The following is a 26,559-nucleotide window of genomic DNA, read 5'->3' on the forward strand; positions in this document are numbered from 1 at the left end:
CTCTTTACGTTGGAACTCTCTCTTTCTAATTTGTTAAGTAAGCAGACACTCCAACATTAAGTTGTTTAGTGAGGGAAATTTGCAAATTGTAATGTTTGTCAGTTTCAAGCAGGAAGTTAGAGGTACAGGTCGGAAATGCTGAGGATTTTCAAAATTGTTTTACATTTGCAATAAACTAATCTCTGAAATGTGATGACATACTCTTTTTAAAAATATATTCCAATAGATACATAAAATATGACGAGCTTCATTTTTCAGTGGATATTTAGTAGAATAAAATGCAGGTCATGCTCAAGGATATATCTGGTGAATGCTGTTTTGTTTTCTTTCCTTCAGATTTGTTTCCTTTTGTTTGCCATTCTGTACACTATCTCCTACTTCATTATCACCAAATACAAGAGGAAAGCAGGTTAGTAGAAATTTGTATTTATATGTTAAAACTGTGCTGATAATTATTTGAAAAGTTGGTGTTTGTAAAGTCTAGTCTTGAATTAACACAGGACTGGAAGACTTAATTTATTGAATGAATATCTGGTTAGGTGCAGGATTGAAGGTACTTAAGGGTATTTTGGGACCAACCAGAAAGACATAGTTTTTTTGGTTCTGTGCATTTCTGTTCTCTGTATTTATCATCTAATGATAAATACCGAGAACAACATTTGAATGCTTTGTGGAATTTAATCATTTTTGAGCTACTGGGGCCTTGCAAATATTAAGGATGTGGGATGTAAGATTATGATTAATTTATTGTTTTGGGGTGACTTGTAGAGCTTTCCTTCTGAGCAGATGAAATGAGTTGCATAGAGTGCATAGATTGTATCTGGTCTGAAGAAGGAATCTGATTGATTGGCAAAATGTTTTTTTCTGATTTTTATGCTTTAGTTGCCTGGCTAGAAACCATAGAAATTTTAACAGGGGTGTTATATGTAAGTGGGTTTTCTCGGGCGTGCCGAAAACACACCTCTTACTATAAGTCCTGGAAAGGTAGGGATTATAAGGACAGATCAGACTTGGACGCACATTTTCGGGCTCAACCGTATTGTGTTTAATAAGATTAACAATGAGACTAGTAAACAGTACAACCCTGGTTTGTCCAATAAGCTTTACCGTGCTAAATTACCACGGCCTAATAAGAGAAACCCTCCTGTGAAATAAACTAACAGAGGACCACCGCACCCCCCCCCCCCCCCCCCCCAGCACTAAAACTCTCTACGGTTTGGTTGGGACTTACAATCACCCCCTCACACAGCTAAGTGGCCTTGTGGATATGTAGGCGCAAGCAATATGCTCACCCGGATTGCCCGTTATCTTGCTGACAGCTTCTTCCCGCACGTCTCACTCCTGGTTCTGTACCGCCGACGCAGTATCCAAGTTCCAGTTTGAGTCGAGGGATCAAGAGCAGCTCTCGGCTTCTGGCGGTGTTCCGTTGAATCGAGCAGAGCCCCACTCTGGAGACTCACTGTAGATTGATGCAGAGCAGAGCCCACCAGAGCTGAGCTGATTTTTTTTTTTTTTTTTTTGTAAGTGCAATATATCAGCTTTATTCTGAGTAATAATCCATACACACGTAGAGAGACACTGGGAAAGAGCTGTTTTTTCCTTTTGAATATCTCCCCAGAGGGAGGTGCACCGTTCCCAGAGACACTGCAATACTGGGTCGATGCGTGGAGTGGACGGAGCAAGCCCCTATTCCATCTCCCTGTTCCAAAAATCAATTTAATATATGGTCCCCAGATAGGGGACGTATCAGATATTAAACTGATAAGAACAGATTTTTTTTTTCCAAAAAATATACTTTATTCATAAAATTTGCAGCAGTACATACAATACAGTTGTCATATCACTTTCCAAACGTACACAATACAGATTATACAATTTGCAGGTTACGTCAAGTACAGTACAATGAACACATTGGACATAATTACAGTTCATGACACTCTATGGTGTCTCATTGCATCAGACTCAACACAGATTATTGCTTACAGATTCATTTCAGATTCATTACAGGTACATTACAGCAATTTGAATTTTACTTTCTGCCCGAGGGGGTTTTTCCCTGATTGCAGCCCCTCGGTTTACAATGGCGGGAAGGCTCTAAACGGTTGCCTTTCCCCACAGAGCCTTTGCAGCGGCCGCACCCATCCTCAGTGCGTCCCTCAGCACGTAGTCCTGGACCTTGGAATGTGCCAGTCTGCAACACTCGGTCGAGGACAGCTCCTTGTGCTGGAAGACCAGCAAGTTTCGGGCAGACCAAAGGGCGTCTTTCACCGAGTTGATGGTCTTCCAGCAGCAGCCGATGTCCGTCTCAGTGTGCGTCCCCGGGAACAGCCCGTAGAGCACAGAAACCTGTGTTACGGAACTGCTCGGGACGAACCTGGACAGATACCACTGCATCTCTCTCCAGACCTTCTTTGCAAAGGCACATTCCATAAGGAGATGGGTGACGGTCTCGTCTCCACCGCAGCCTCCTCTGGGACAGCGCGCGGTGGCGCTGAGAGTCCGGGAGTGCATGAAGGATCTGACGGGAAGGGCCCTTCTCAACACCAGCCAAGCTAGGTCTTGGTGCTTGTTTGAGAGCTCTGGCGATGAGGCGTTCTGCCAAATGACATTGACAGTCTGCTCGGGGAACCAACCGACAGGATCCACCATCTCCTTTTCCCGCAGGGTCTCGAGGACGTTACGTGCGGACCACTTGCTGATCGCCTTGTGGTCAAAGGTGTTTTCCTGCACAAACCTTTCCACGCAGGACAGGTGGGGCGGAACGGTCCAACTGGACGGAGCGTTCCGTGGCAGCGTGGCCAGGCCCATCCTTCTCAACACCGGGGACAGGTAGAACCTCAGCACGTAGTGACACTTTGTGTTTGCGTACTGAGGGTCTATGCACAGCTTGATGCAGCCGCACACAAAGGTGGCCATCAGGATGAGGGCCACGTTGGGCACGCCTTTCCCCCCTTTCTCTGGAGATTTGTACATCGTGACCCTGCGGACACGGTCCATTTTTGATCTCCAGACAAAGTGGAAGATGGCTCGGGTGACTGTCGCGGCGCAGGAGCGAGGTATGGGCCAGACCTGCGCCACGTACAGCAACACCGAGAGCACCTCGCACCTGATGACCAGGTTCTTGCCCACGATCGAGAGGGATCGTTGATGCCACAGTCCCAGTTTCTGCTTAACCTTGGAGATACCCTCCTCCCAGTTTTTGGTGCACGCCTCGGCCCCCCCGAACCAGATCCCCAGCACCTTCAGGTAATCCGACCTGACGGTGAAGGGGACAAAGGATCGGTCAGTCCAGTTCCCAAAGAACATGGCCTCGCTCTTGCTACGATTTACCCTGGCCCCCGAGGCCAGTTCGAACTGGTCGCAGATGCTCATCAATCTGCGGACCGACTGCTGATCCGAGCAAAAGACGGCGACGTCATCCATGTACAGGGAGGCCTTGACCTGAGTGCCTCCGCTGCCTGGGATCGTCACCCCTCTTATGCGCGCATCCCTCCTGATGGACTCGGCAAAGGGTTCGATGCAACACACGAACAAGACGGAGGAGAGAGGACAGCCCTGCCTGACTCCAGATTTGATCGGAAAGCTGAGCTGATATTGTACTTCCCTGAATCTGTAGCTGAGCCCAAACGATACTAATGCTGATCGATGTATTGACTGAAATCATCTGTCTGGCCCCCGCTGTGGCCTGGAGTGACTCATAATCTTTGAAATCTTTGTGAAAAATGCTATTTCGTTATCCCGCTCCCAAGCCTTGCACCTTGAGAGACAATGGGTGCTGATTACTGGGTGTCTGTCGTTTCCTGAGTTGATGGCCCCCATTAGCATGTAATGGGTTTCAATCTCAAACCGATTGGCTTCTCTCCTGGGAGACAATGCCCCGGCCATCTCCTGCCTCCCACCAGGAGAATGAGTGTTTCTGAGTTACCTCTCGGAGTATTGTTTCCAGTAATCATGTTAAATCGGCTTGGGTTCTCTTACACCCAGCCTGTCAGTGTGAAATGTCCATTTGCATATGAATGCACCTTAGTCGGGTTAGCCTGGCTCGAAACTCCTGCCTGTCAATCCTGTTTCCAAGCCACTCCCACGAGCTTGCCAAACTGTAGTTCTTTCCTGGGGATATTGGATTTAAAATATGATTCATAAAAATGGCCAGAATGCAGGTGCTATATATACTCTTCACTGAAGACCAGGAAACAGCAAATGCAAGTTAAAATGCGTATTGTAGTTATGCTAGGTTTCAGATTTCTGATACTCAAAAACATCATGTAGTCAATATGATTAATGTACTTCAAGTCAGTGGGTTGGTGTCACAGCTGCATTGATTTTCAATGTTTGTTTGCCACTAAAACTTGTTCCTAGTGATTTCCTGTTTACCAGGAAGGATAAGATTAGGTTCCCAGTCCGTGCTGAGTTATTTGATCTTTGCTCGGCTGCAGGAGTGCTAAAATTGGCCTCATCATCTATATGTTGGATGAGGGCAAATTGGAGCTTTGTGGTGATGCCCCCTGTGGTTGAATAGCTGTTAGACATTCACTGTGAAGGCATGGATCATAGCCACTTGGGTAAGATATTAAGGACATCTGACACCTTTGGAACCGTACTCCATCAAGGAAAGAGGAGTGGAGGGAAAAAAATTGGTCAGGAAAATGAAGACAGTAGCAAGTAAATTAATTGATGTAATGACTCTGCTTTGCTTTCACCAGAAAGGCAATTCAAACAATTTAGGAAAACAGTGAACAGTCAGCCTTTCTCTTCAACTACTGCCTCATCTCCATCCTCCCCATTCGCCTAAGGTTTCAAACACATCATAGTACTCAGTGGTAGCTTCTTGCTTCTGATTCTGAAGGTTGTAGGTTCAAGCCTCACTCCAGGACTTGAGCATACAATCTAAGATGGGACTTAAGTGCAATACTGAGGGAGTGCTGCATCGTCAGAAGCGTACTGTCTTTTGGATGAGACATTAACCTGAGATCCTGTTTGTCTGTTCAGATGTACATAAAAGATCCCATTAAGCTATTCAAAGAAGAACAGAGGGGTTCTCTTGGTGTCCTGGCCATCATTTATCCCTCAACCAACACCACCAAAATATGATTAATGCCATTTATCTCGTTGCTGTTTGAGGGACAGATTGGCAGCCGTGTTTGCCTACGTTATAACAGTGACTGCACTTCAAAACTAATTCCTTGATTATGAAGTACTTTGTGATGCCCTGAGGCCTTGATAGGCATTTTTATAAATACATGTGTTTCTTTCTTTCAGTCTAACTTTCCACTGTTCCTGGTTTCATTCTTGCCCACAGCAATGAGACCTTGCTGGCTAAAATTACCAATGATATACTGTGTGACTGTGGCCTTGGTGCATTATCTGTCCTCATTGTCTTCAACATCTCTGTGGCTTTCAACATGGTTCAGCACCCTTCTTCATTGCTTCTCCTTTTTGGTCCTCCCATTCCTACCCGTTGCACATTTTGTAGCATTGTCTCTGTATCGTCACCTCCAGTATGCCCAAGATTCCATCTTTGGCCTGTTCTGTTCCTGTATCCTGCCTTGTAACCACAATATCGCTAAGCAAGGGGACAGCTTTAGTTTACATGCTGACAATGTTCAGCTGAACTCACTGTCAGCGTACTCAATTTCATGATCATTCGCTGAGCCAGCTATCTGCTTATTGCCGTGGATCAGCCAGAGCTTTCTCCAGCTCAACACTAGCAAGACTGAAGCCATTTTGTTCGGTTTCCACCAGGGACTTTGCACTTTAAACTCTGATTTGTGCTCTTCCTGTGCAGGCAGGAGGAGGCCATTTGGCCCATCATGCCCGTGCAGACTTTTTGAAAGTGCTGTCCAATTAGTCCCATTCCCCTGTTCTTTCCTCATAGCCCTGTAATTTTTTTCTCTTCAAGTATTTATCTAATTCTCTTTTCAAAGTTACTATTGAATCTGCTTCTACCACCCTTTCAGGCAGTGCATTCTAGATCATTACAACTCGCTGCGTAAAAAAAAATGTTACCTCATGTCGCCTCTGGTGCTTTTGCTGATCACCTTAAATCTGTGTCCTCTGGTTACCGACCCTTCTGCCACTGGAAACAGTTTCCCCTTATTTATTCTATCAAAACCGTTCATGATTTTGAATATCTCTATCGAATCTCCTCTTAACCTTCTCAGTTCTAAGGAGTTAAACCCCAGCTTCTCCAGTCTCTCCACATAATTGAAGTCCCTCATCCCCGGCACCATTCTAGTAAATCTCTTCTGCACCCTCTAGAAGGTGTTGACATCCTTCCTAAAGTGCAGTGCCCAGAATTGAGAACACTACTCCAGTTGAGGTGTGCAATCTCTGTTCTATTTGACTCTTGTCTGAACTTCAAACCCCGCAGGTCTGCTATATCAACCTCTGAGATATTGTCTCTACCCTCATCCCCACTGCCGCTGAAACCCTTCTATATGTCTTCATTACCTTCAATTTTACTTCTTCAGTACTCTGTTTGCGAGGTCCCAGGTCTCCACTTTACACAGACTTTGCGACTTGCTTTTAGTATGTTGTGCCTATCTATCACCCCTGTTCTTGTTTTTTATTCATTTGTTCCCTGGACACTGGCAAGTTGATGGCCTTGAGGCCAGCCACGATACTATTGGCAAAAACTAGTACTCGAAGTCCCGGTATGTAATTGGGAGTTGTTGATAGGAAGAGGACTGTGAACAGGCAAAGGGGTCCTGGCTGCCCAGCTATCGAATGAGAAACCCAAAATTGGGCTTTAAACACCTGAAACGGGGCAGCACAAAAATTTGGGGTGTATTAGGCCGCAGTTGATGGGGCAAGTCTGCAAATGGGCATGGGGGTTCTAAGAGCCTTATTTATTTGGCACAAAATCCGAATAACCTGAAAATCGGGGAAAAAATGGACAATATCTGCAACTACATTGTGATGGGTAACAATTTACCTCAAAGTCTTTACATATTGATTTTCATTCTAAATGTTTGCACTGGTAGTTTCAATAGTAAATATCGACATATAAAATATGACTCAGTTGTAATACTAGAAGTAAGGTTTGTGGACAGAAAGTGTGTGTGCCAAATGTGAGATTTTTTTAAAAGATAGATATATCCGAGGTGGTTGGATACTTTAAACGTGTCTTGTTGCAATTGGCAGCCTGGCTGAATGTATAGATATAATTTCGAAAGCTCAGAGACTGGCATTCTTGTGTAAATATGTTCATAGGGCAACTCCTTAACGACGCACATAACGCAAGTTAACTGTGTGCTTTTTGCTGAAAGTAATCAAATACAGTAATTATTTCACACAGGAGGTAAAAACAGCAGGTTAATTTGATCCAGCAATTGAGCTGGGCTAGTCAACTTAACTTTGCTGACCTAGTTGGAGGAATGAGGTCCTGACCAAGTATCTCTTGTGTTTTAAATTCTGTGGCAGCTAGACCATCTTATGCAGGTGTGAAAGCTGCATTTTTGATTCCCTTTATCATTAGAATAGATTTTAAAAAACTTGAGCTGGTTATTTTGGCAGGAGGAGGTTCTGTAAGGTTGTTTGGGGAAGGAGATTTGATTAACCACCCCATGCCCTGTCAGATATATCCTGCACCATCTCTCTCAGCTCACCAGTTCTTCTGGCACCACTGCACCCAGTTCATTTAGGCATGGTGTCGTGGAGCTCCATGGGCCATTACAAATCTCCTTCCTTATATAATAGTATGTGCGTGAGCCAGATAGCTGAAAGCACGGCCGCCAACGATGGGAGGAAGGAAGTGGAGGATGGACAAAAGGCCTGAGTTGGAGGAATGCAGAGTTCTCATAGGGTTTGGAGGGCTGGAGAAGGTTGCAGAGATGAGGAGGGGCGAGGCCATGAAGCGATTTGAACACAAGTATGAGAATTTTAAAATTGAGGCGTTGGTGAACCGGGAGCTAATGTAGGTCAGCAAGCACAGGGGTGATGGGTGAACGAGACTTGGTGCGAGTTATAATATGGGCAGCAGAGTTTTGGATGAGTAAGTTTATGGAGGGCGAAAGGTGCGAGGCCGGCCAAGAGATCATTGGGATAGTGGAGTCCGGAGGTAACGCAACTAATTTGGCAGGGGAATGGGCACCAGGCTGAAACATTGGAGAGGAGAAACAAGCTGCACAGAGGAATGGGAGGGACAAATAGAACTGGAGTGAAGAATAGTGCAGAAATAGGAGGGATCTGACGGGGCAAATGTGAGACAGTCTAAAGTGAGTCTGGAGTGCATGTGCATAAATGCATGTAGCGTGGTAAATAAAGTTGGTGAGATGCAGGCTCAAGTCACCACATGGGACTATCATATAGTGGTAATAGCAGAGACCTGCTCAAAGAAAGGGAGGATTGGGTACTTAATATTCCTGGCTACAAGGTATTCAGAAAAGATAGGGAAAGAAAGAAAGCGGGGGTGGGGGGTTGCACAGTGGCAGTATTGATCAAAGAAACTATTATAGCACTGGAAAAGGATGATGTAGTTGAGGGTTCAAAGACATAATCTATTTAGTTAGAATTAAGGAACAATAGAGGAGCTATTACACTACTGGGTATATACTATAGGCCACCAAATAGTGTGAAGGAGATAGAGAGCAAATTTTCAGGCAGATTACAGAAACTTACATCAACTATAGAGTTGTGATAGTGGGGGACTTCAATTATCCCAGTATAGACTGGGACAGTAACAATGTAAAGGGCAAAGAGGGGGAGGAATTCCTGAAATGTGTACAAGACAACTTTGTTGAACAGTGTGTTTCCAGCCTAACGAGGAAGGAAGAAGTACTGGATCTAGTTCTGGGGAATGAAGTGGGGCAAGAGGAACATGTTTCAGTGAGGAGGTGTTTGGGGAACAGTGATCACAATATCATTAGGTTTGGAATGGTAATGAAATAGGACAAGGAACAATCAAATGTGAAAGTACTTAACTGGAGGAAGGCTAATTTCAGTAAGTTAGAAAGGGATCTTACTCCAGTGGATTGGTGGGCAAAATTGTAACTGAACAGTGGGAGGCCTTCAATGGGGTGATGGTTTGGGTACAGTGTAGACACAATCCCACGAGGGGGAAAGGAAGGGCATCCAAAGCTAGAGCTCCCTGGATGACTGAAGATATAGAGATTAAAATAAAACAGAAAAAGGAGGCTTATGACAAATGTAAGGTTCATAATACAGATGAGAACCAAGCTGAATACAGAAATGACAGAGGAGATCTAAAAATGGAAATAAGAGGGGCAAAGACAGTGTATGAGAATAGATTAGCAACTAACAAAAGAGAACCCAACAGTCTTTTATAAACAGAGGAAGGGTGGGACCGATTAGGAACAAAAATGAAGATCTTCTTGTGGAGGCGGAGGGCATGGCTGAGGTACTAAATGAATACTTCGCATCTGTCTTCACTGGGGAAGAGGATGCTGCCATTGTAGCAGTAAAGGAGGAGGTAGTAATGATATTGGATAGGATAAAATAGATAAAGAGGAGGTACTTAAAAGATTGGCAGTACTCAAAGTAGGAAAGACACAGTCTAGATGGGATGCATCCTAGGTTACTGAGGGAAATAAGGATGGAAATTGCAGAGGCTCTGGTAACAATCTTCCAATCCTCCTTAGCTATGGGGACGGTGCCAGAGGACTGGAGGATTGCAGATGTTACACCTCTGTTCAAAAAAGGGGAGAGTGATAAACCTGGCAATTACAGGCCAGTCAGCATAACGGTGGTGAGGAAACTTTTAGAGACAATAATCCGGGACAAATTTAATTGGCATTTGGATAAGTATGAGCTAATAAATGCAAGTCAGCACGGATTTGTTAAAGAAAAATAGTGTTTGACTAACCTAACTGGATACAAAATTGGCTAAAGAACAGAAAGCAGAGAGTAGTGGTCAACAGTTGTTTTTCAAACTGAGGGAAATATACAGTGATGTTTTCCCAGGGGTTGGTATTAGGACCACTGCTCTTTTTGATCTATATGAATGACCTGGACTTGGGTATAGAGAGTATAATTGCAAAATTTGCAGATGACATGAAACTCGTAAATATAGTAAACAATGTGGAGGATAATAAACTTCAGGAGGGCATAGACAGACTGGTGAAATGGGCAGACACGCAGTAGATGAAATTTAACGCAGAGAAATGTGAAGTGATACATTTTGTTGGGAAGAATGAGGAGAGGCAATATAAACTAAATGGTACAATTTTAAAGGGGGTGCAGGAACAGAGCGATCTGGAGGTGTATGTACACAAATCTTTGAAGGTGGCAGGACAAGTTGAGAAGGCGGTTAAAAAAGCATTTGGGATCCTGGGCTTTATAAATAAAGGCTGAGAGTACAAAAGCAAGGAAGTTATGCCAAACCTTTATAAAACACTGGTTCGGCCTCAGCTGGAGTATTGTTAAATTCTGGGCACCATACTTTAGGAAGGATGTCAAGGCCTTAGAGGGGATGTAGAAGAGATTTACTAGAATGGTACCAGGGATGAAAGACTTCATTATAGAGAGACACTAATGGTTTTGGTCTTCCCAAATGTTTAATTGGAGGAAATTTCTGCTCATCCAGAACTGGATGTCGGACAAGAACAAAAGAACAATACCTGATTCAATCCTCAATTCAGAACCAGTGACAGCAAACATTCATCATCATTTGCCCCGAGAGCCTGTACAAAGTAACTCATTACCAATCCAGGACCAGTACCCCAAAACACGTACAATAAGTAACAAGGTTAAAGGAAATTAACACTGCATCATACAAGAATACTAATGTGAAATAGAAGACTAATATTAACTGGTTATCTGAACTGGACAATTTTATTGAAACCTAGAAGCTGAGGAGCTTTTGTGATAATTTAAATGTGCATACGATCTGATGAACAGCTATGCCCTGAGAAAAGGAAGAAATACAAGCACGAGAGTGAATGTGTCCCGGGGGTTCAGGTGTTTAACTCAATTATTGTACGAGGGTTTGCTGGATAGCTAGCAGGGCATTTGGTATGTACTTTGGGCACCTCTATTTGTGAATCAAAAGAAGTGGTTCCATGTAAGACTTGTTGACCTTTTGACTTTGTCAGAGAACTGGTTGTTATGTCCATATAAACTGTGAGCAGAATGGTATTCTTCTGCCCTTTTGCAGATGTTGTTTTTGGTTTGAGTGGATTGAATAAGTGCTTACCTTTTAATCCACCCAGTACGGCGACTGCCAAAAGCTTGCTTTCATATTTGCCATGCTGCTTGATCTGGACACCACATACATGGAAATAGGAGTGTCTAGGTCAGAAGACTGATTCTGTAATCCACGTGGTTTTTTTTAATGTTTGATTTTTATTTTTGGGTGAGTTATGCTCATTTATAGCTATTCTAGGGAATGCGCACTTTTATTCCTGAATGTTAGCAGCATGAGACGTGACTAGATGCGGAGAAATACTCTCTCTTCCCTGCTTGAGCAATCTACTTTAGTCCAAAAAAAAAACCCTCTTATTGGGCAATAGGAATTTTTCTGTTGCCCATTCCAGCCATCCTTGGTTGCTCTAATACTGCCAATTTGGTGCCCGGATGTACACCTGCACTTATGAGGAACTGGGTTGAAATTGCTCCAACCTATTGTCAATTCTGTTTGTGTGAGTGAGAGAGAGGGAGAAATTGCAAAAGCTGAAAATCTGAAGTAAAAGCAGAAGAAGTTGGAAATATGCAAATAACTCTTCTCTTCTCCCCACCCTCCACTCAGCAGTTTTCTCCTCAGGAGTGCATTTTTGTGACTAAAATGAGTTTCAGGCCAGGCTCCAAGCTAATGGCTGAGAATATGATGCAGGCGGACTGCGTTACATTTTGCTGTGCCTGGGCTTGCCCCACCCCCAATGCTTCATACCCCTGTGCCTGCCTCAATTCTTCCAGAAATTCCAAACTTTGCAGGCAATTTCAGAAGCCTTCTCCCAGTGTGAACAAACCCATTCACGAAACCCCCCACACCTCCCATGAGTGCAACCGATGACTCTGAAGTGTTGTTGCACATTGGGACCCTCTGTCCCCATGCTCCCAGACCATCCACGCTCCAATCTGTCCAGACTCTCAGATCTCCACCTTGTGTGGCTGAGCCATTGGCCATCCCCTATCCTTCAGACCCTTGCATCCTCCTCGGTGCTGCTATGTTCTAGGGGTTTCCCCTCCTCCACACTGCTGGCAATTTCTGTTTTCCCCCACTACTGCCAGATTCCAGGAATCATCTAGTGAACCAGCCCCTGCCTCCCACCCCCATTCTGCGAAACCTTCCAGTGTACTGCCATACCCTGAATAAACCCCCAAAACTATCAAAGCTGAGCAATTCTCATAACTGCTGTTAGACACCACAGGCCCTTCTTCCCAATGCTGCTAAACCCTTCATGTTCATCACTATTTATTTTATATAATACAAGTTGCCCCAGGCCACTGCTGGGTTTAAGCAGTGCACCCTGCAATATCCCTCCAAGTACTCCCACATCAAGCAACCACCCCTCCCAATACTCCCACACATTGCCACTGCTGTCCTAGTGCCATCACAGCCCAAGTACATACTTCTACTGCCACACTCAGGAACAACTAGACCTCCACCTACCCATATCCCAGGACTTATTCCCCATTCTTAGCATGCCTCTGGGCTTCTCTTCTCCTCCACCCCCTTCCGTGCTGCTATATCGTGACATCCATCTCCCACTGCTTTCAGACCATAGTATTATGTGGCTGTTGTTGGTGGAGGGCATTGGGGAATCATGATGTTCAGTTTAATCATAACTGTATGAACAGGCGAGATGGATGAGCTGGTCATTTTTGTGTGTTCGTATAGTATCTCTTTCCCAGTGCTATCACATACCATAAACTCGGTCTTCCCCCTCCCAAACCCAAGAATTTGAGTTACAACTAAATTAGCTATTCTTTAATAAAAATGCTGTTTGATTTATTCAGTCACTGTGAAACAGTGGCCCTGACGTAGTGTACGTTACATAGTGTGAAACAGTCTATCTTCCAACTAATCTTTAGCATTGCCACAGGACATCCACTAGTATTTTAAAATAAAATGTAATTGATGTGCATGCACTAATATAGGATCTGCACTGCATATATGTACTAATAAACGCCACATTGTAAACTTAATTTCTGTTGAGTAAATCAGTTTGCTACCACATTTTACTCCATTATGAGGAAATTGCACTGCATTAACCACCTGTGTAGCAGAATGCCTCGTTTAATGTTCTGCTGCGATTGCAGAAATAGTAGTTTAGCCAGTGAATTTAATTTATTTTTGTGTCGAAGTGTAAAATGACTTAATTTTTTGTGCATTAAATTGTCCACAAGTCGGGTAGAGTATTCACTTTCTGGCTGTGGGTGCTGCTGCGGAGCTACTCACTTTCAGAAATTAAGTTATTGAATGAGATTGTGTTCAAAGACAGTAAGACCCAAGTAAAGTTTTGAGTTCTTTTCATCAATGTGTGGCAAGATGGGTCACAGTTCCACTTAAATAAAAGCAATATCAAATTGATCTGCACATCATAGTGGCATCTAATTTTTCCAGAATCGATTGATTACCGTTCCCCCTCATGTTGGTGCTATCTGTTTAACGTTGCAATGCTTTGCAATGATAGAAACATTTAAATTTAGCACCAACTAGGTCATGTGCCATGTGATGGGACAAAAACAGTGTAAACTCCTAACATCTGGGGATGAAAGTCGATCACTTGAATAAATGAGAATTTATGTAAAAATAGGTTGGAAAAGTCTTTTTATTCTCAGATGAACTTGCAACAAGCAAATTTGAGGCTGGTATGTAGAATTAATTGACAGCACTTGAGTCATGGAAATAGCTTTCATCTTTTCACCTCTTGTATTGGGAAGTTATTTTTTTAAAAAATGATCCACATGCTAATTGTACACAGTACTGTTGCTTGGAGCTGCTACAGCTAAATGTACTCGTGTTGAAATTGGCAATGTGTTGAAAGAAAGAACCTGCATTTATATAGAGCCTTCCACAACATCAAGATGTCCCAAAGCTTATCTCCTTATCTAAGGAAGAATATACTTGCCTTGGAGGCGGTGTAACGAAGGTTCACTAGATTGATTCCTGGGATCAGAGGGTTGTCCTATGGAGAGAGGTTGAGTAGAATGGGCCTATTCTCTCTGGAGTTTAGAAGAATGAGAGGTGATCTCATTGAAACATATAAGATTGAGGGGGCTTGACAGGGTAGATGCCGAGAGATTGTTTCCCATGGCGAGAGAGTCGAGAACTAGGGGGCATAGTCGCAGGATAAGAGGACTGTGATGAGAAGGAATTTCTTCACTCAGAGGGTTGTGAATCTTTGGAATTCTCTACCCCAGAGGGCTGTAGATGCTGAGTCATTGAATATATTCAAGGCTGAGACGGATAGATTTTTGGACTCTCGGGGAATCAAGGGATATGGGGATCGGGCAGGAAAGTGGAGTTGAGGTTGAAGATCAGCCATGATCCGATTGAATGGCGGAGCAGGCTCGAGGGGTCGTATGGCCTACTCCTGCTCCTATCTCTTATGTTCTTAAAGTGCTTCACAGCCAATTGAGGACTTTTTGAAGCGCAATCGCTGTTGTAATGGAGGGAAATGCAGGACCCAATTTGTACGCAGCAAAGATCCACAAACAGCAGTGAGATAAATGAACAGATAATCTGCTTTTGTGATGTTGGTTAATGGATAAATGTTGGCAAGGACACTGTGATATTTTAAAATATCCCAAGTCACGACATGGGATATTTTACATCTACCCGTGAGGGCAAACAGGGCTTTGGTTTAACTTCTCATCTGAGAGATGACTCCTCTGACAGTACAGCACTCCCTCATGCCAGCCTATATTATGTTTTCAAGTCTCTGGAGTAGGCCTTGAACACACAACCTTCTAATTCCGAGCAGAGTGTGCTACCACTGAGCCAGGCCCGATGCCTTACAAAAGGTTTTTTGTAAATTATGTAAAGATTGAGATGAACTTCTCTCTCTTTTTCAGTGACCAACTTCATGTACTCAATTTTGCTTACTTAATTATTTTAGAATTGAATGCACTTAACCAAGATCAATACAGTCAATGTTAAATGATCTATGAATGTAACCCTAAATTACATTTGTTGAGCAAATTTTCACCCAGGAATAGCAGAATAATACTGAAAGACTTTGACATTTGCATATTTTGCAATTAGTTTTACCTTGCATTTACAATACAACAAGTGACATTTTAGCAGTCCTTTTAGAAAATGTTAATCAGCCTGAAGGTGATTGTGAAGATTAAAAATTGTCTACATAACTGTGTGCCCAGTTTCTTCTCCTCTTAATTTAGTAATGTTCCTTATTGGTTCTCCAAGGACTTATAATGAGTTGCACCATAAGATTGCGAACTGATGAATGTGTTAGAAGCCTGGTTCAGTACAATTCCTTTAGGCAACTTCACTCTTCCATTTTATTCATTCTCGGAAGGAATAGCTAAATTTGTTTTAGGGATGTTTTTGTTTTTCTAATATAATTAAATATGATTTGGTTTAAATTTATGTAGTGAACTATGTTCGTGCTCATTTAATTTAAATACTATGATGCCCATTTCAATCAAATCTACTTCAACAGGTGGAAACAGTGTTTTTTCATGTGTTGTTCTTCACTGCAGTCCATTAAAGGAAAAGTATAGGCATCAAATGTATATAGTATCAATGCAACAAATTCTCACCAGCTCCTTAAATCACTGGGCTTTTTTTATTTGTGGTGGTGAACTCTTCACGCTTCATGCTTCCGCACCTCTAGCCAAACTGTTCCAGTACAGCTACAACACTGGCATCTATCCAACAATGTGGAATATTGCCCAGGTATGTCCTGACAACAAAAAGCGGGATAAATCCAATCCGGCCAATTACCGTCCCATCAGCCGACTCTCAATCATCAGCAAAGTGATGGAAGGTGCCGTCGACAGTGCTATCAAGCGGCACTTACTCACTAATGACCTGTTCATTGATGCTCAGTTTGGGTTCTGCCAGGACCATCTGGCTCCAGACCTCATCACAGCCTTGGTCCAAACATGGACAAAAGAGCTGAATTCCAGAGGTGAGGTGAGAGTGACTGCCCTTGATAACAAGGCAACATTTGACCGAGTGTGGCACCAAGGAGCCTGAGTAAAATTGAAGTCAATGGGAATCGGGGGAAAACTCTCCAGTGGCTGGAGTCGTACCTTGCACAAAGGAAGATGGTAGTGGTTGTTGGAGGCCAATCATCTTAGCCCCAGGGCATTGCTGCAGGAGTTCCTCAGGGCAGTGTCCTAGGCCCAACCATTTTCAGCTGCTTCATCATTGACCTTCCCTCCATCGTAAGGTCAGAAATGGGGATGTTCGCTGATGATTGCACAGTGTTCAGTTCCATTCGCAACCCCTCAGATAATGAAGCAGTCCGAGCCCGCATGCAGCAAGACCTGGACAACATCCAGGATTGGGCTGATAAGTGGCAAGTAACATTCGTGCCAGGCAATGACCATCTCCAACAAGAGAGAATCTAACCACCTCCCCTTGACGTTCAATGGCATTACCATCACCGAATCCCCCACCATCAACATCCTGGGTGTCACCATTGACCAGAAACTTAACTGGACCAGCCATATAAATACTGTGGCTACAAGAGCAGGTCAGAGGCTGGTATTCTGTGGCAAGTGACTCACCACCTGACTCCCCAAAGCCTTTCCACCATCTACAAGGCACAAGTCAGGAGTGTGATGGAATACTTTCCACTTGCTTGGATGAGTGCAGCTCCAACAACACTGAAGAAGCTCGACACCATCCAGGACAAAGCAGCCCGATTGATTGGCACCCCATCCACACCCTAAACATTCACTCCCTTCACCACCGGCACACAGTGGCTGCAGTGTGTACCATCCACAGGATGCACTGCTGCAACTTGCCAAGGCTTCTTCGACATCACCTCCCAAACCCGCGACCTCTACCACCTAGAAGGACAAGGACAAGGGCAGCAGGCACATGGGAACAACACCACCTGCACCTTGCCCTCCAAGTCACACCATCCTGACTTGGAAATATATCGCCGTTCCTTCATCATCGCTGGGTCAAAATCCTGGAACTCCCTTCCCAACAGCACTGTGGGAGAACCGTCACCACACGGACTGCAGCGGTTCAAGAAGGTGGCTCAGCACCACCTTCTCAAGGGCAATTGGAGATGGGCAATAAATGCCGGCCTCGCCAGCGACGCCCACATCCCATGAACGAGTTTTAAAAAAAAGTTATAACTTTACTGTTAGCTTCAGTTAGGACTTCTTCTGCAGGGCTTTCAAGTAAGATTGTGACTGTAAGGAGTTGGTACACGACATTGAGAGCTGCTGTAGCATATAATGTTGTAAACTACCATTTTATATATGTAAGTTTAAAAAAAAATCAGCAAACTGAGTTCCAACATTGTCCTTCTATTTCTGGGTCTCTGATTTGAATCCAGTCCGGAATGACGAAATGAAAGTCTCCCCTCTCTACTGACTGTAAAGGTTGTAAGTAAGTAAATTGATCTGTTTCAACCCAGCCTCTAATAGGAATGATTTCACTTGACTATTCTAACAAAAGAATGCATTTGTGATCAACACGCAACTATTCCGGTTCTGACCAAAGGTCCTCAACCTGAAATGTTAACCCTACCATCCTCTCTCAAGTTGCTGCCTGACCTGCTGAGTGTTTCCAGCATTTTCTGTATTTATTTCAAATTTCAAGCATCTGCAGTATTTTGCTTTTTGTAACTACTTCTGTAGTGCAGTATAAATCTGTTGGTGAGTTTTTCTTTTTGTTTTACAGATGAGCATGAGGATGAAGATGCCATAGTTAACAGAATTTCGTATGTATTTAAACAAAATATTTATCTTTTTCTCCAGATCTCCCCTTTGCTGCCATGTTACTTTAGCTGGGAGGGTGGGGCTCAAGTGTATTTAATCAACCACAACTACATTCAGTGATACTCTGTGATCCAGCAGACAGCTCTGCCCTTTATTTCACTTCTGTTGAACAAAGTTACAAATCAAATCATCTTGACAGGGACAACAGCAGTAAATGCAATGCAGCCCACTTAGCCCAAATAAATCTTCAAATGATCCTGCAGCAGACCACAGAGCGGCTGCTAGAGCAGAGGAGGGTGAGAGGAAGATTAGTTTGTTGAGGATGAGCTTCGGCTTCAGCCAGATCTATGAAAGGGTTATGTGCTGGTGATGATAAGTGTGCACCCACACGCTTTTGAAAGCTTTATTATTTACCATAATGGGTAAAGCATAAAAATGCACACAGGCAAACTCGGCATCCCAATTTCTGTAACCTCCTTCAGTCCTAAAATCCCTCCACTCCCGAACTCCATTCCTCCAACTCTGGCCTCTTGTGCATCCACACCTCCCTTTGCATCACCATTGATGGGTTTGTCTTTATCCGCCAAGCCCCCAATCCTTCCCTTGATACGAGACGAAGAAAGAACTTGCATTTATATAGCGCCTTTCATGACCTCAGGACGTCCCATAGCACTTTACAGCCAATGAAGTACTTTTGAAGTGTAGTCGCTGTTGTAATGTAGGAAATGTGGCAGCCAATTTATGCACAACAAGAGGGAAGTGGCAGTAGGGATTGTGGATGCTTTGGTAATAATTTTCCAAAATTCTCTGGACTCGGCAAAGGTCCCGGCAGATTGGAAAACTGCCAATGTAACACCCTTATTTAAAAAGGGTAGTAGGCAGAAGGCTGGAAATTATAGACCAGTTAGCTTAACATCTGTGGTGGGTAAAATTTTGGAGTCTATTATTAAGGAGACAGTAGCAGAACATTTGGATAAACATAATTTAATAGGACAAAGTCAGCATGGCTTTACAAAGGGGAAGTCATGTCTGACAAATTTGCTTGAGTTCTTTGAGGACATAACGTACAGGGTGGATAAAGGGGAACCAGTGGACGTAGTGTATTTGGACTTCCAGAAGGCATTCGACAAGGTGCCACATAAAAGATTATTGCTCAAGATAAAGAATCACTGGATTGGGGGTAATATTCTGGCATGGGTGGAGGATTGGTTATCTAACAGGAAGCAGAGAGTTGGGATAAATGGTTCATTCTCGGACTGGCAACCTGTAGCCAGTGGTGTTCCGCAGGGGTCGGTGCTGGGTCCCGAACTCTTTACAATCTATATTAACGATTTGGAGGAGGGGACCGAGTGTAACATATCAAAGTTTGCAGATGATACAAAGATGGGAGGGAAAGTAGAGAGTGAGGAGGACATAAAAAAACCTACAAGGGGATATAGACAGGCTGGGTGAGTGGGCGGAGATTTGGCAGATGCAATACAATATTGGAAAATGTGTGGTTATGCACTTTGGCAGGAAAAATCGGAGAGCAAGTTATTATCTTAATGGCGAGAAACTGGAAAGTACTGCAGTACAAAGGGATCTGGGGGTCCTAGTGCAAGAAAATCAAAAAGTTAGTTTGCAGGTGCAGCAGGTGATCAAGAAGGCCAACGGAATGTTGGCTTTTATTGCAAGGGGGATAGAATATAAAAACAGGGAGGTATTGCTGCAGTTATATAAGGTATTGGTGAGACCGCACCTGGAATACTGTATACAGTTTTGGTGTCCATACTTAAGAAAAGACATACTTGCTCTCGAGGCAGTACAAAGAAGGTTCACTCGGTTAATCCCGGGGATGAGGGGGGGACATATGAGGAGAGGTTGAGTAGATTGGGACTCTACTCATTGGAGTTCAGAAGAATGAGAGGCGATCTTATTGAAACATATAAGATTGTGAAGGGTCTTGATCGGGTGGATGCGGTAAGGATGTTCCCAAGGATGGGTGAAACTAGAACTAGGGGGCATAATCTTAGAATAAGGGGCTGCTCTTTCAAAACTGAGATGAGGAGAAACTTCTTCACTCAGAGGGTAGTAGGTCTGTGGAATTTGCTGCCCCAGGAAGCTGTGGAAGCTACATCATTAAATAAATTTAAAACAGAAATAGACAGTTTCCTAGAAGTAAAGGGAATTAGGGGTTACGGGGAGCGGGCAGGAAATTGGACATGAAGTTAGATTTGAGGTTCGGATCAGATCAGCCATGATCTTATTGAATGCGGAGCAGGCTCGAGGGGCCGATTGGCCTACTCCTGCTCCTATTTCTTATTATCCCACGAACAGCAGTGAAATAAATGATCTGTTTTTAGATGTTGGTTGAGGGATAAATTGGCCAGGATGCTGGGAGAACTCCCCTGTTCTTCTTTGAATAGCACTGTGGAATCTTTTATGCCCACCTGACAGGGCAAATGGGTCTAGGTTTAACATCTCATCTGAAAGACAAAGCACCTTCCACATTGTAGCACCTTCTCAGTACTGCGCTGATGTGACAGCCTACATTATGTGCTCAAGTTTCTGGAATGGGGCTTGAACCCACAACGTTCTGATTCAGAGGCAAGAATGCTACCACTGAGCTAAGGCTGATGCCTGTTCAAGGTACTGGTCAGATTTTAGCATCAACTGTAATGTTCATCGCCCACAGAAATCTACCGATTGGAGACTTGAACATTTTAATTGGATGTTAACAGTTGTAAGGATGCTCATGACTCTCTTGCCAGATATGTTTTAAGTTCCTGTAGCTCTCTTTAATCGCAGGTGATAATGTGAGTGAAAAATGTAATACAAGTTTTTCACATATCAGCAAATGGAGGAAAATATACCCGCATATGACTGTTAAGTCTGCCTGAAAACTATATTATCTTTACAATGACCAGTCCTTTTCCTTAAGTATTTCTTTCGGAGCAATTTCATGATTATATTATGGTGTGGAGCAAAATATGAGGGCATGAAAAATAATCAAACTATCTTGACTGTATTTGGTGCCTTCCAGGTAAATGGCCACAAGTTATGTCTGGAATTGTCGATACAAAACTGCATTTTTCCACTGTACGATCTTGCTAATTAAATTGCTTTAAAAAAAAAAACAAACTAGTTTCTATGCAAGTTTTAATACACTTCACCTTGCTTTCAATGCCAATTTAGAGTGTTGGCTGTAAAGATGAACCTAATACTTTTACATTGGCTGGGGATTGAAAACATTGACAATTGTGTTGTGTATGTTGCCACCAATTTTGTTGGGGTTGTTGTGTGGTTTGATCTTTTTTTGTTTGTTGTTAGCTGAAAAGTTGTAATTGTTCCTTTTTGATATTTTTGGCACTTTTTTCCAGGTTGTACCTATGCACATTTACTCTGGCTGTTTCAGCTGGTGCAGTCCTGCTGTTGCCATTTTCAATCATCAGCAATGAGATCCTGCTTTCTTTCCCACAAAATTACTACATACAGTGGTTGAATGGTTCATTAATTCATGGTTAGTATATTTTGTTTTGTTTCTCGTAATATCTGAAAAATCAAAATTATGGCAATGACAATCTCATCTCAAGTCCATCCTCCATAACGCAAATATATACATCTGTGTAAGTTTATATCTTGGTTAGTGGACCAGTTTAAAAATTAAATTCTGTTCCATATATGGTTTTGATGGGATGCGTGCTCACAATAGTGAATGTCCTTTTATATTGATTTAATAATTTTAATATTCATTATTCTGGCTGGTCTATCATTGTGATGCTGCCACATGCTTTTTATTTAGGAAGAAAAGAACTTTGCAACAGACAAAAAAGGAAAGGTAAAGACCAGCTAGTCCATCTGGTCTATACTGGCATTATCATCATCACCCCCATCCGTGCAGCCACGCAATTTCCTAGAGGAGGCAAAAGATCAGGAAAAAAAAGTGGGCCAAAGTAGGAAAAATCTCTGGGAAATTCCTCTCTAACCCTTGAAGGTGATCAAACTAATTCCAGGAGGCCATGTTGACTGGGAGACATGTTCCCATATACCCACCTACCTTCTATATTCAGTTACGTTGACTGCTCTCAGGAACTCTCCTGTTTGCCTTTTTGAATGTTTGCTGCAAATCTGCATTCAATTCAACTAGGTTGGTGAACAAGACTTTTTCCAGGGGCCGTGTTGAGATTCCTCAATAACCCTTCTCTGCCAGGGTGGTCATACAGTGCAGCTCTGATGATCCCTTCTAGTGACTAGCTTGGTATTTCCTGGTTCTGACTTAATTCCATTTTTAAATATTGGCACCACATGGACACCTCTCCAGTTCGTGGAAACAAACCCAGACCCCAGCGAGCTGTTAAATATGTGGGCATGTGGTTTGCAGAGCACAGCCGCCACTTCTTTGAGCACCCTCTGTTGAATGCCATATCCGTTTTAAGATCATTTATTCTAGCTAGGACTATAGCCGTATCACTTTGACATTTTAGCATCAATCCTCTGTTGTATTAATAGTAATCCAGCATCATCTTCAATACTGATGACTGATGTGAAGTAGCCATTCAAAACCTCTGCATTTATATAGTGCCTTTATATAGTGCCTTTCATGTACACTGGACAACTCGAAAGCTTCACAGCAAATGAATTTAGCACCATCTCTAGGATGTGAATAGTTTGTTTTGGGCTCTAACTTGCAGTGCATGCAAGGAATTGTTGTCATTGGGATGGGAATTTGCAGGAATAAACCAGCCTCCCTTTGTCAAAACTGCTTATGCAGTTAGAATTTCCTTTTTTACCTCCATATTCTTCTCTCATTGGTAAAATTGAATGGCTAGTCCATGAACGACTCTACAATAGCTAAAACAGTTTTCTAAGTTGAAATAAGTATTTGAGCAAACCTAATTTAACAACGTAGATTGCTGTAGGAAACAACCATTTGTGTAGAACTCCACCTTGTGGTGTAACCAAGAATTCATGAAGCTTTTTAAAAAGCCTTGAAATCCTGACCTCTGGTGGTTTGTTCATCTGGTGATTCAGCTGGGCAAGATTTAGGGGAGAAAAATTTTTTTTTTTCTGTTGAAACTCGTCGTTTTCCTTTAACTTTTCATGAAACATGTATTAAAAAGTCACCTCTCTTGACCCATCCACTTCCTCTGCACTGTCAGACTGCTTGTCTGACATTCAGTCTTGGATTCATCTCAGCTTCCTCCAGCTAAATATTGGGAGGACTGAAGCAATCATCTTCACGTCCTACCACAAACTCTGTGCTCTTGCCACTGACTACATCCCCCTCCTTGGTCACTGTCTCAGGCTGAACCAGACTGTTGTCAACCTCACCACCTTACTTGAAGTTGGGTTGAGTTCATGATTCCATGTCCTCTCTATCAGCAAGACCACCTATTTCCATCTCTCTAAAATTTCCTGCCTCGACTTCATTCCATCTGCCACTAAATACCTTTATTCGTGCCTTTGTTACCTCGACGCAATTTACTCCAATGCTTTCCTTGCTGGCTGCTTAGCGTACATCCTCCATAAACTCCAGCTCATTCAAAACGCTACTGCCCGTATACTATTCTGCACCAAGTCCTGTCCTCGCCAACCTTCCTAGGTTCCCTGTTGCCCAATGCCTCAAATTTAAAATTCTTGTCCTTGCCTAGAAATCTCTCTCTGGCCTCCTCTTTCGCTCTCCATAACCTGCAGCAGCCCCTTTTTGAACCTCTGTTCCTCTGACTCAAGCCTCTTGTATATTCCCTTCTTCACGCCACACCCCCCCCCTCCCCTTTTGATGAATTTGCTATTAGCCGCATGGGTTCCACTCTCTCATTTCTCTGACTCTAAACTTCTCTGTCTCTCCATCTCCCTCTCTTTCTTTTTTGAGGGACCCTCATTCATACCTTTGTCACCTCCTTAAAACTCATCTCTCTAAGCCTTTGGACACCCTCCCTAATCTCTCCCACTTTGTCTTGGCGTCCATTTGCAAAGTGAATTAGAGTGGTAATCTGTGTTAAAGGCACAATATAAATGCAACTTTATTGCAATCCAGGCATTTTTTTCTTATGTATTTTGTGTGTGTCTCTCTCTCGCGCTCTCTCACTTTCTCTCTCTCTCGCTTTCTCATCAAAGTTAAGATAATATTGCTGAGGAATGGAACTTGGCATTTGAAGTACCAGGGTCAGCAACACATGATCCTAGGTTAGGTATAGCACAGTTGGCTGCATAGTTAAACTCCATCTACTCCATGCCAACAATATGCCTCTAACCCAACCTCAGAGCAGCAACAGATTTGTGCCAGTGTTATATTTTTTGGTTTTTAAATTAAATGCCTTTCTGCATGATCTTCCGAATGCAGTGCTGAATTAAGAGCGATTTATTGCTGTGGGTTAAAGTCCACTCATGTTTAGACTGCCCAAACTCATTCATGTCGGACCCTTGCAGGCTGCAGACAGGAACCAGGGCTGGGGGTCTTCAGTTATGTGGAGAAGCTGGGATTGTCCTCCTTGCAGCAAAGAAGGTTAAGAGGAGATTTGAGAGCGGTGTTCAAAATCATGAACAGTTTTGACAGAATAAATAAGGAGAAACTGTTTCCAGTGGCAGAAGGGTCGGTAACCAGAGGACACAGATTTAAGGTGATTGGCAAAAGAGCCAGAGGTGACATGAGGAAACATTTTTTTATGCAGGAATTGTAGTGATCTGGAATGCACTTCCTGGAAGGGTGGTGGAAGCGGATTCAATAGTAACTTTCAAAAGGGAATTAGATAAATACTTGAAGGGAAAAAATTTACAGGGCTATGAGGAAAGAGCAGGGGAGTGAGACTAATTGGATTGCTCTTTCAAATGAGAGCTGGAACCTGATTTAGCTTGAATATTCAAGTGTAATATTTGGAGAAATAATGTGAATGGTGGAATACTGTATAAACAGTGATTTTATTGAATATCCTGCTTTGCACCAAAAAACCAGCAGGTGGCGGTAGTGCACAACAATACTAAAATTCATTGTCCTCTTGTTGTCTGCCACAATTTTCTAAGTGCAGTTTTGCTCAGACAGTAATCTCCAATGTTTGAGATACAAATGTGATACAAGTTGTAAAATTCAGTTAAGAATCTTCCTAAATATACAGGGTCTGAAATTCTTTGGGCCCTGTTCTGCTGCTGTCAATGCAGTGGAATGGGACATCTGGCTACCAGTCTGCTGTGGCTGTGACCCCATCCTAAATCCTAGAATCAGGGTCATTTACATATGAGGGTGCAGTTTCTGGTGTTGCTGGGCCATCTCATTGTGGAGGGTCAGGAATTTCTGAAGTGCTGTTTTCTGTTACCTTAAAGAAGCGTCCGTTCCGGCCAAGGATTATTTGAAATCATGAAAAATTTCAAAGTTGCCTCTTTTTTTGGGCCCCGCTTTTGTCAGGATCTGATCCTGGCATGCAAGTGCATTTTGCGTTGGGGGAACTGGAACTGGAGGTGGAACTGGTGGGATTTCTGATGAGACTGAGGGAGTGTGGGCTCAAGAAGTGCTCAACTCCACTTCTGGCGAAATTTCCAGCTATAGGAAAAAGGGCAGAGACCTGGCGGAAATGTGTCCCACCCCAAATTCCAGCCTGCCTGCTAAAATTGCTATGCTGCAATGCCCTCGAGTCCTGGAATTTCAGTGCCGTAATTCTTTAAAATGTTGCCTAGTGTAACTTAGGATGTTTGGTAAAGGAAAGTTTAGGCTTTTTCTGGACTAGGTAGAAATTTATTGAGAATATTTATAGATGGCAGGTGAAGTTTGTGGTGAATGCTTTAGTGAAGTTAAAGATAGTATTTATTTGCAGGGCACAGTTTTTGTCTTTCTTGACCCCCATTCCCACCAAACTACTGACCACCCAACTTAGCTTTCTGGCTCCCAAGCTAGCTGATATTGTAAATGGTTCCCTTTCCTCAGGTACTGACCCTTGCTTTAAAAACTGCTATAATTACACGCGTTCCTCAAAAAACCCACCTTTGCCCCTTCTGTCTTTGCAAACTAATGCCTCATTTTCTAGCCTCCCTTTCCTCTTAGTTCCTTAAATATATGATTCCCCACTCAAATGAGTGCCCCTCTTTCCAGCAACTCCATGTTTGAAATGCTTCAGTCAGGTTTCTGTTCCTGTCGCAGCACTGAAACGGCCCTAATCTAAGTTGCAAAGACATCTACTCTGATCACAGTCCATTTTTGCTCCTCGACCTCTCTGCACCCTTTGACATGGTTGACCACACTGTCCTCCTCCAGTGCCTCTCTTCCGTGGTCCAGCTAAGTGGATCTGCCCTTGTTTGTTTCCACTCTGTCCAAATGTAGCCGGAGCATCTTCAGCAATGGTTTCTCTTCCCACCAACATGGTTATCTGTGGAGTCACCCAAGGATCCATCATTGGCTCCATTTTCTTGCTCATCTACATGCTGCTCCTTGGTGACATCATCCGAAGATATGGGGTCAGCTTCCACGTGTATACTGATGAGACCCAGCTCTGTCTTTCCACCACATCTCTTGACCCTTCCATTGCTTCTTTGTCAGATTGTTCTCTAACATTTACTTGGACAAGCAGCAGTTTCCTCCACTTAAACATTGGGGAGACTGAAGTCATCACCTTTGGCCCCCGCCACGAGTTCCGTATCCTCGCTACCAATTCCATCCCCCTCGTTGGCCAGTGTCTCAAGTTAAACCATGCTGCTTGAAACCTCTGCGAGCTACTCTATCCTGGGCTGAGCTTCCTACCCTATATCTTCTCCATCGCAAAGACC

At 43.3% G+C, this 26,559-nt stretch overlaps 1 protein-coding gene and 1 pseudogene across 1 annotated transcript in view; one reads left to right on the top strand and one right to left on the bottom strand.

Moving 5' to 3' along the window:
* lmbr1 (limb development membrane protein 1) overlaps positions 1-26,559 on the top strand; it is a 189,594-nt gene that overhangs the window by 25,000 nt on the left and 138,035 nt on the right. The window contains exons 2-4 of the mRNA XM_068008238.1: positions 337-409; positions 17,792-17,831; positions 21,189-21,328. Of these exons, the coding sequence (XP_067864339.1) occupies positions 337-409; positions 17,792-17,831; positions 21,189-21,328 (253 nt within the window). The remainder of the gene's footprint in view (positions 1-336; positions 410-17,791; positions 17,832-21,188; positions 21,329-26,559) is intronic.
* LOC137300403 (U2 spliceosomal RNA) lies at positions 1,620-1,793 on the bottom strand (annotated as a pseudogene).

Source organism: Heptranchias perlo, chromosome 2, assembly GCF_035084215.1.
Source record: "Heptranchias perlo isolate sHepPer1 chromosome 2, sHepPer1.hap1, whole genome shotgun sequence".
NCBI lineage: Eukaryota > Metazoa > Chordata > Chondrichthyes > Hexanchiformes > Hexanchidae > Heptranchias > Heptranchias perlo.